Below are 9851 nucleotides of genomic sequence, written 5' to 3' on the forward strand. Positions count from 1 at the left end.
CCAGGCTGCGGCTCCGGTATCCCAGCGCTGGAGAGAAACCTCTGAAGGGAAGGGGGGTGAAACGTTCCCCACTGCCCAGAGCTGAACTGGGCCTGCGAAGGGATTAAGGCCCAGCCCCGACTTCTGCCTAATCTTGCTGGGGGATGTGGGCAGGGCTTTGGGGGCTTCTGGAAAAAAACGAGGCAACCTTTGTCCTGGGAAGCTGGGGAAGGGGCTCCCTGCCGCAGCTGTGGTGCAGAGGAAGCCTGATGTGAGGGAGAGGGGCACAGCGTGGGAAACCCGCGCGAAAGGGTGGATGTGTATTGGAAGAGGGTAGGCTGTTGGTGCTCTCTTGGGAAAGCTGAAAGGTCTCAGTCCTGGAGGGCTGCCGCACCGGGATAGCTGGGGAGTGGATGTCTAAAGCAGCGTCGGCACCTGGAGAGGTGACACCTGCTGTCTCTCTAGGTACTGCTGTTCCCAAGCTGTTAAATCTCACCACCACCACAAGAAAAAAAAACTTGCCAGGACGCTTCTGTTGTCGCAAAGCCGGGTGACAGCACCTTAGCGTGGGTGGTTGTTGGGTTTTTCCTAGCCAGCTCAATTTCTTGTCGGGTTGGCTGTGATCACAGGGCTGCCGCCTGCCCTCCCCGCCCTGCCTCTGGAGCTTACCGTCCTCTACAACTCCCTGCTTTTTGCTACGGGAGCATCTGACTCTGCCATCCAAGGAGAAGCAGAAGGAATATGCCAGGGGCTCCTCAGGGGTAAGGAGATGGTTCTCTGTACAAGGGCACCCCGGGGCAATGAGGTTGTTCCCTGTGCTTTGGAGACGTGGGGTGACTGGCCGGAGGCGGGGGGGCTGTGAGCAGGGAAGCCTGGCTCTGCCGGGAAGGGCAGGAGGTGGGGCGGCTTGCGGCCAGGGATGATGTGCAGCTGCCTGTCTGCTGGCCTGCCTGCTGCTGCCTGCAGGGGTGGGCCAAAGGTTTTAAGGGAAACGAGAGTTTTCAAGGCGTAAGGTGCCAAGTCTCTAGCAAAGTTTTAGTAACGGCAGAAAATGAGTGTTTTCTTTGATTATGGTGTGCTGGCTTCAAAGAAAACTCACTGACATAGGCTGCAGGTCAGAGGGGGCATCTGCAGTGTTGGCACATGCTTGCCTGGGGGCAAGTGACCTGAGGAGAGCTGGAGTCATAGCTCTGAACCGCGTGTTGTCTCCTGAGTGTGCTGCTGTTAACCCCGCTGTCTGAGAGTTTGGTTTCCGTGCCGCTGAGGCTGGGCCGCCCCTGTAACCCCATTCCTTCCCTTGCTACAAGGAGCTCGTGCTTGCTTGAGGCTTTCTCTCCCTCTTGGGAGAGTGTCTGCTACAGGGCACCAACCTGTCGTCTCATGGCTGGGTTTTTTTTTGTTCGTCTCTTTCAGTTCTGGAGGCTTGTGGGGCCTGCGGGCAGGGTCTTAGCGCCGAGGAGCTGTGGCAGAAGGTGCTGCAGGAGGTAACTGCGGAGGAGCTGCAGGCACCTTTGCACCGACTGGGGGCCCTGCAGGCAGCGTGGTGGCTGGCAGCCAGCCGCCTGGGAAGCGCTGCTGGCCTCTTCCGGCTCCTGAGCAACGCTGAGGTAACTGGGCACGGGCGGCTGCCGCGCAGCTCCCTGTTACCTGCACCGGAGTATCTGTGCAGATAAAAATACCCACGGGTTTGCTAAAGGGGGCAGAGCTGGCATAAATACTGTGTTTGTCATAAACCCCACTCCGCAAAATGTTGCGGTGGCATTTGGAGACCTGAACCCATCAGCGCTGCCCAGTCAGCGTGAGTAATCCTCTCCCTGGCATCCCAGCGTAGCCTAATAGCCCCAAGTGTGTTAACGAGTCCTAGAATATCTCGGGGCTCTGGACCTCGAGGTGCAAGACAGGAGAGCTGGGCAGGCTGGAAGGGGCTGCAGGTGGACTTGCAGCCTCTGTAGGGAGCAAGCTGCGAGCAACAGGATGCAGAGGAACCTCCCCTGCCGATTGTGAGGCTGCTGAGGGGTCCCACCTTTTCGAATGCCCTCCAACAGCACTTGGATCTACCTTGCCAGGAGCCCTCGAGGCGCACCTCGCTGTGAGGTGGGGACGTGCTGCCCCGGGCAGGAATCACTGCAGCGAGTGGGTTGCAGTTGAAGTGAGGGGGTGGTAGGACATCGCTCCCCAGCACACAGAGCACTCTCGAAGGGTTTGGTGGGACCTCTGTTTCCTCATGCCCTGGGATCGTTGTTTCCTGCTTCCCTTCAGCGCTCCCTGCTCTTTCTCCTCTGTACAGGACCCGGGGAGAGCTCACTGCAGCGAGGGGGAAAATGAACTCCTCTGCCTGCTCAAGGCATGGCGAGTACCTGCTGAGGCGGCCTCCCTGCCCCTTGTACAGAGCGCTGAGGACTTGAAAGAGATCCTCTGCACCGCGGCAGCCTTCCTGCAAGGTTTGTGTGGAGGAGGTACTCATGCCAGCACAGCCTCCCACTGCTCTCCCGTCCCAGGGCCCCCTCTCCCTGCCCTTATCCCGGTTTCTCTCCCCAAGCAAACCGGCCCTTGGAGTTTTCTGGGCTGTTCTTTGAAAGAGGGCCTGGGCTGAGCCTCTGGGTCTCAACTTTGCCGTTCAGTATCCAAAGAGCTTCTCTGATTTTTTCCCCAGCTAAGCCTTTCTCTGCACTGTCACAGGGTTCCTCTGCCTGTCTGTGGCTTTAGGCAGGTGTCTGGGCCCTGCAGCGATCTTGTATAAAGTGGAAGGCTGGCGGGGGCCTTACGAGGATTTTCCTTTCTTCTGTCTGTCTTCTGGCACTTGCCTTGTTGCAAGCACATTGTTCCTGTCGGATTACGGTGCTGTGGGAGCCAGGCAAAGCTGTTGTGCAGCTTTGTAGCCTGGTGTCACAGCAGGTGATTGATCTCATCTGGCTGCTGCGTTCTGTCCCGCTCGTGGTTTTCCCTCTCTCACTGTCTTGACGACCCCAGCAGCTCCAGGGGCAGCCAGCGCTGCCCTGCTGTGCTCAGGCTGACGCGGGGCCTTCCTGCGAGGAGGGAGGGCAGGAGCTCCTGCCCACAGACCTCTCAAAAGCCTTTAGGGTGGCGATAGCACTTCCAGTGGGGAGGTGGCAGATGTGAATGTGATGTAGGCATGTGACAGCAGCCTCGGAGGGAAGCTTGAGATGAGGATTGAAAGGAAAGCAAACACTATTCATGGTAAATGTTCATGAATTAATATTCCAAAGCATCCTGCTGGGAAATGGCCCAGATGTGCTGGAAGAAGTCTTCCTGAGAATCTGTGTGTGCTTCCCCACCCGCACTGCCGTCGCTGTGGACGAACGTGCAGGTGGACCTGCCCAGCACCTACCCCTGCCCTTGTTCTGGGCCGAGGCAGGCATCTTGGTATCTGGGCTTGGAAGCTGCTATTATTTCTGCTAGATGTTTCCATCGAGTGGCTTGTTCTCTTGCAACGACATCAAGCCAACGATGGCAGCTTGGCACCATCCTGCTGCGCATTGCTGGGTGCGGAGGGGATCGGGCAGGTCCCTATGGCGCTGGGAAGAAAAGGGCACGTATGCTTGTTTGTGGACCAGGTGGAGTGGGAAGGGGAGCCGCGGAGCTGAGACGTTGGGTCTGTCCTAGGGCTGCAGGAGCTGGAGGCTGGGAACTTCCCCACCGCCCTCTCCCTCCTTCAGGAGGCTGCGGGAGGATTCTGCTCCAAGAAGGTCCTGGCCCAGATCTACACCTGCCTCGGCTGCTGCACTCAGCGAATGGTAATGGCTGGCCCTCTTCCCTAGGCGAAACGCAGCCTAGAGCGGGGTGGGGAGGCTCAGGCCGATGTCCACACTGCCTCTGCGTGGTCCTAGGCTGCTGCGGGAAGGTGAGGTCTTGAGCAGAAGTTGCCCTTGTGGCCCCGGCCTCCTTGGAAGAGCTGCAAAATCCAGGCAAGGATTTTGTCTGAGCGCAAAGGGTTGCTGCAGAGAGAGAAGGTCAAAAACCAGCCTGAGGAGGGCTGTCTTTGGCTAAAATGCTGCCCTTGCTTAGTGGGGATCGCTGGGGAAGCAGAGCAGGGATCTGGATCCCACCGAACAGTAAAGATGTCAGCAAGATGTCCTTGCAACATGCACCTCTTCCCATCTAACCAGGGCAAGCCTCAGACAGCCCTTCAGCACCTGAAGCGGGCCCTCCAGGTTGACTTCCAGTGCCTTCCTGCCCTGTCCCACGCGGCAGCGGTGTACCACGAGCTGGGGGAGACCGAGGCGGAGCTGCAGACCCTGGCTCTGCTCTACGAGGTTTGTCTGCTTCCTGTAGTTCTGGGTTGATTTTTGCCCAGCAGAGCCTGCACAGAACTTCAAGCAGGCTCCTGCCTTCTGGGGGGCTGTTTGACCCTGGAGGGGTCCCCAAAGTAGACTGCAGCGATCCAGCCGTGGTCCTGCCTTCAGCAGTGGGCAGGAAGGAGCCCAGCGAGGTCCAAAATTCCTGCTCAGCACCTGGCAGTTGGATGTGGCAAGACCTTTGGGTCCCAGTTCATGTTCCTGGAGGCTTGGGAGAAGAGGTTACGCTCTCATGTCAGAGAGTATCAGTCTCTTAATAAAGTAAAGAGTATCAGTCTCTTAATCTAATAGTAAAGAGGCCTTTAAAAGGCAGATTGTGGCTGCGAGGGGGTGTGCATTAGCCACAGCAACCTCGGTTTGCCTGGGAGGAGCAGGTCACAGCAGTAGACACCAAGTTAGCACTTCAGCTGTTTGAAACCTGTAAGATACAGACACGGCTGTGGAGAGGCATCTCTCATTACGAATGGCCTAAGATCTGGTCTAACTAGGTCTGCGGCTGCAATGGGAGATGGTGTTCCAGGCAGCTCAGAGCTCCTTGAACTGAAAACCTGAGGGTGATCTGGGTGATCTTGCACATCTTCTGATGCTGCCTGGAGAGCAGAAGTCTGCCTGTCCCTGGTTGCTCTTCCTGGAGGCAGTGGTGCTGTACCGAGTGAGAACAGTGTAGCCGTGCTTAGGAAGCGCAGTGCTTCTGCTCGTCTGGGCGCACCTCCAGATGCCAGAAGTGGCAAGTGATTGCAGCTGCTCGGGACTTGACCAGCATTGTGTTGACCATATTTTCTGTTCCTGTTTCACAGGCTCTGGAAAAAAAGACTCCAGCAGCTGCTTCCTCCGGTCCATATTTCCTAATCAGAACAGAGCTCCTTGTCCACACACCGATACTCGCTTCTCTCCTTCGCCATCGCCACCCCTCTGAAGTGAAGTACCTGCTGGCACAGCGGTGTCTCCAGGACGGGAGGTAACAGCACCTCTGGTCTGCTTGCAACGTGCTTGTTTGGGCTCTGCGGTTTTCTCTGTGCTCCTGGAAATCATCTAGTTCAGTGCTGCTGTGGTAGGTCTGCTCAAAGCATGGGTATCGTGACCAGAGCGAGTGCGGTGCAGGGAGGGCCCGTGGGCTGGCGATCCAGATTCCACCTGGCTGCTGGCACTTCTTGGGGTCCCCCTGCTTCCTTCCACCGCATGTCCTGTCCCCACTGCAGGGTAGCTGATGCAGTGGAACATTACCTGGATTTTCTGGCTCTGCTTCAGGAGGGGCTGCAGCAGCAGGTAGGTGTCCTGGTGAAGAGTTCCCTTGGTGACTTGGTAGATGAGGTTTGGATCCCCATCCCAAGGCCTGGGCCCAGACGTCGCCCGTGGACTCCAGGTTTCGGTGTCTAGTTTGAGATGTGACGGAAACAAGGTGGGGACTGGCACCTCTGACCTGTGGCATGTCTGCCTTTGGATTCACACCAGAGACCACTTGCCACTGCTATTTGGAGAAACAGCTTCCCCTTCCCTGTGGGGAGCAGCTGTCGGCCTGGTTTTGGATGTCCTTTACTTCAAGAGTAGGGATTTGCCACCTCGACTCTGCTGAGCTGCTAGTGCTTCACAGCTTCTGCCTCCTCCGACAGGCTCCAGTGTCTGTGGGAGTGGGTCTGAGCTTTGCCGGGCAGCAGCTCCGGGCTCCCAGCGAGCACGGGGTCGTTCTGCTTGTCTGGGTGCTCTGCAGTTCTGAGTCTGAGCACTGCCACCGCTCTTGCTCCCCAGATGCCCCTAGACGGTGGCTCAGCTCTGCCCAGGATCCCCGAGGTGTTCTTGGAGGCAGCGTCCGCCTTGGAGCAGGCCGGGAGGCACCAGGATGCCATAACCGTGTGCGAGGAGGTCATCAGCCGGACGACTGACCTGATCCCACGGATGTTACGAGTGGAGGAGAGGCTGGAGCAGCCGGAATGCCTGTCGCCCGGGGCAGGGCTGGCGGGCGGACTCCTGTCCCAGAAGAAGGAGAGTCTGTGCTGCCTCGCCTGGAGAGCAGCCGGATACCTGCACCAGGGCTGGGCCTGGGCCAAGCTGGGCGAGAGCAAGGAGGCCGTAACGCAATTCAGCAGGTGACGGAGCCTCCCCGGGAGAAGGGGCCTCCCCAGCAGGCAGCAATGGCTGGTGGGGGCCAGAGCGGGGCGCAGAGCAGCAGGGGGGGGCTGGCCTGACAACTTGCAGCTGATTTCCCAACCCCCGGGGGTGGTACCGAAACTCCTCTGTCCCTCCCACCCACAGGTGCCTCGGTGATCTCTTGCGGGTCCAGCTTTATGGGTCTGGCGTTGAACCGACAGGTAGGATGCTGCACAGCGGGGACCTGTGCGGGGCCTGGCTGGGTTGGGATCTGCGTGCTTGGCAGCGGTGGGTACAGGAGCGAGGTGCCGGACCTAGCATCACCTCTGGCTGGAGGCGCTTGTCCCAGCGTGCTGAGCTCTGTGCCACACTGGGGCCTCTGAAAGGACTGGCTGGTTTGGTTGGAGCAGGGTTTGGCCTTGGCTCTGCCTCCTTCCCCGCTGTCCAGGTGACAGTTAAATGGGTTGTGAACTGGAAAGCTTCTCAATTCCAGATCTTGGGGAAGAGATCTGTACCAGTTGTGCAGATGGGCAGCCACAGGCCAGGCTGCTGCCGAGGTCACTGTCCACCACAGCCATGTAACGTACCAAGCTCTTGGCGCTCTCGCCCTCTGCCACCTCCTGGCCTCTCCCAGCCCGGTGGAGAGGCTGAGCTCTGCCACTGGGGGGTTTGGGGAGCTGGAAGGTGAGCAACCCAAGGAAATGTTCAGCCTATCCTGACTGCTAACCTGGCTCAGCCTGCTGGGACGAGGGAGGGAGTGTCTGGAGGATGCTGTCTCCAGGTCCGTGTGTCTTTCCGTGCCAGAGAGTCTCCTGCCAGAAGTGGAGGTGCTCCAGAAGATCAGGCTGCTCTCTCTCATTGGGAGAGGTGCACAGTTCCTGGAGCTGGGGAGGCACAAGGAAGCCTTGTTGGATTTCCAGCATGGTTTGCAGATCTTACCAGGTAAGAGGCTCATTTTGGTGAGGAACAGAGGGGATTTCCACAAATCTGTCCTGGGCTGCTTTGCGGTCTTCAGCAGCAAGGTCTTATGCTTTAGACCACGCTTATTTGGATATCAAGGACTACAGTAGGGCTACTAGCAACGGTACGTACTTGAGAGACTTCTCTGGGGCCTGGTCAGCTCACTGCCCTGGAGAAGCAGACCAAAACTATTGTCGGAGGAGTGTATCAGAACCCTGCCCCACAGCCTGTGTCCTGAGACAGCTTGGAAATGTCTCTTCTGTACAAAACCCCAGCCTGGTACAGCCAGCTTTCTCCCAGAGAGGGTCTGCTTTCCCAGAACAGCAGCTGGACTCTCGCTTCGTCCTAGGAAGCAGCATGTCCATGCCTGGCAGTCCAGAGGCCGAGTCCAGAGGCCTGTCAGGGGAGAGGGGAGCGGAGCGGGGAGCCGTACGTGTCCCGAGCACAGCTGAGGCACGGCTAGTGCTGCTCCCAGGGGTGACCCTGTTCAGTGCTCCAGCTGCGCTGACACGCTGCTGGAGTGTGAGCTTCGCCGGGATCTGCCAAACCTGCTGGTCCCAGTCCTGACCGAGGCTCCCTCCTTTTGGGGGTGCAAAACTGCCTGCAAGGAAAACCCCAACCCGTGTCCAAACAGAGGTGTGGCTGGCTGTGCCGCAGGGCTGATGCCATCTGCCTTGGCTGCCAGCCCCAGGGTTAATTACAGCCTGTGACACAGCCGGGATGGTCTCCTCCCCATTACACCACATCTCCTCACGCTCGCCTCCCTCATCTGGCTTCTAAGCTTCTTTTGCAATGCCCTGCAACCCACGGCAGCGCTGGGGACCTGCTCCTCCCCTGCTAAGGGCTGAATCCCCCTCGGTGTCTTGCAGGTGACCCGGCTGCTGCCTCCTACCTGGTGCAGGCCTTGTGGAAACTGAACCGAAAGCAGGAGGCGGCTGCTCACTGGCAGAAGTTCTCCCAGAGCCCCGCTGGGGAGGATGGGCAGCAGGAGGGGCAGGGAAGGTGTGTAGAGGGATGGGGGGAATCTCAGCTGGCCACACGAGAGCTCCAGCCGCGCAGCCCGCGTTTGGAGCTGTGTGGACAGTTTAGCTCAGCTCCTGCTAGCCTGCACCCGCAGCTCAGACGTCTCTGAGGCGCTGCCCCCCGCATCTCCGCTGAGAGACCACAGGCTGTGGCTCTGCAGGGACTCCCCGGGGCACAAAAGAGCTGACGCGGAGCCAAACTGGGAGGGCAGAGGCTGGGGGCAGAGCCAGGGGCTCGGTGCAGCGCACGGGGAGCGAACTTCCTAGTCGGACCACGGCCAGGGAATGCCGCAGTGCCTGCTGCTGCAAGGCTCCCTTCTCTTTCAGGCCCTTCCCTTTGTACCTGGTTTCGTGCCTGAAGCAGGCAATGTTCCCGCACAGTGCATCTCTTGCCAGAAGCATACGGGATTACCTTGGGACCACAAGCCGGGACCCCTCGAGCTAACCCGGGCAGTCTCCCCATCCCCACCTGCTGACGTCTCCCCGCACCGGGCTGTCACGAGGCCTTTAAAGACTCCTCCAGATTACTCTTGGATAGAGCTGGATTCCCAAAGGACTGAAACAGAACAGATCTCCTTTTCTAATAAAAGCCTCGGCTCTATTTAGTTGAAGTTCTGCTGTGCCCTTTTTCCAGAGCAGACCTTTGCAGTCGTGGCCTCGACGCTGCCTGGAGCTGCTGTGAGCCTGCGGGCTATGCCCTGGGCGTGGGGGAGATCGAGGGCAGAGACACCCTCGTCCCTTTGAAGCTGGCGTCGTCTGTGCTGCTGCACGCGGCGGGGCCGGCTCTGCGCTCCCTGCGCCAGGGAGCTGGTGGCAGAGCCAGGCGGTCTCATAAAGCAGAGGGTTGTCAGGTCGCCTGTCCTACCTGTGCTGTGTATTCTGGCTTTTCTCTCCGTCAGCGTAGTTTGGAGCCCGGAGAAGTGGTTTTGGCCGAAGCACGCAGCTCCCAGGTCTGAATTCCACCGCCCTGCGCTGGCCAGGGATGGCAGCGGGGTCAAGTCCCGTGCGCGTCCCCTGCGTCCCTGGGGGTCCGTGCCAGCCGCGCTGCGTGGCTCTGTGACAGCGAGCAGGGGTGAAAGGGCGCCTGCTCCTGCCCGGTGTCTGGTGCAGCTAATTTTGGGTGAGGAAGGTCCCGCCACCGCGTAAGCCGAGCCTCCCGCGAGGGGGGAGAAAGGGTGGGGAGCTGCCAGGCGAAGGGCGAGTCGGGAGAGGGGGGAACGGGAGGTGACAAAGCGCGGGAGAAGCGTGAGGCAGGAGCTGCTGCCGCCTCCTCTGAAGGCCGGGGCCCCCCTCCCCCCCCGCCATCCCCGGGAGGGAGCAGGGCCAGGGCTGCGGGCGCAACGCCTGGCCCCAAGGACGGGCCACCCGGCTGGGGACGTGAGTGCCCAAAGGGACCGGGGAACCGGGGCTCGGAGGGCAGGGGCTCGCCCAGTCCGGCCGCGCCAAAAGAACGGACCGGGGAAAAGAAAAACCGCTAAAAACATTGACA

At 59.5% G+C, this 9851-nt stretch overlaps 1 protein-coding gene across 1 annotated transcript in view; it reads left to right on the forward strand.

Moving 5' to 3' along the window:
* Positions 1-8819, forward strand: part of FANCG (Fanconi anemia complementation group G) — a 13867-nt gene extending 5048 nt beyond the window's left edge. The window contains exons 2-13 of the mRNA XM_009288251.2: positions 609-740; positions 1393-1586; positions 2267-2420; positions 3604-3734; positions 4107-4253; positions 5093-5253; positions 5495-5561; positions 6042-6379; positions 6546-6601; positions 7185-7322; positions 8210-8342; positions 8690-8819. Of these exons, the coding sequence (XP_009286526.1) occupies positions 609-740; positions 1393-1586; positions 2267-2420; positions 3604-3734; positions 4107-4253; positions 5093-5253; positions 5495-5561; positions 6042-6379; positions 6546-6601; positions 7185-7322; positions 8210-8342; positions 8690-8807 (1769 nt within the window). The 3' untranslated portion in view covers positions 8808-8819. The remainder of the gene's footprint in view (positions 1-608; positions 741-1392; positions 1587-2266; positions 2421-3603; positions 3735-4106; positions 4254-5092; positions 5254-5494; positions 5562-6041; positions 6380-6545; positions 6602-7184; positions 7323-8209; positions 8343-8689) is intronic.
* Positions 8820-9851: the final 1032 nt, after the last annotated feature.

This window comes from Aptenodytes forsteri, unplaced genomic scaffold (assembly GCF_000699145.1).
Source record: "Aptenodytes forsteri isolate BGI_AS27 unplaced genomic scaffold, ASM69914v1 Scaffold201, whole genome shotgun sequence".
Classification (NCBI taxonomy): domain Eukaryota; kingdom Metazoa; phylum Chordata; class Aves; order Sphenisciformes; family Spheniscidae; genus Aptenodytes; species Aptenodytes forsteri.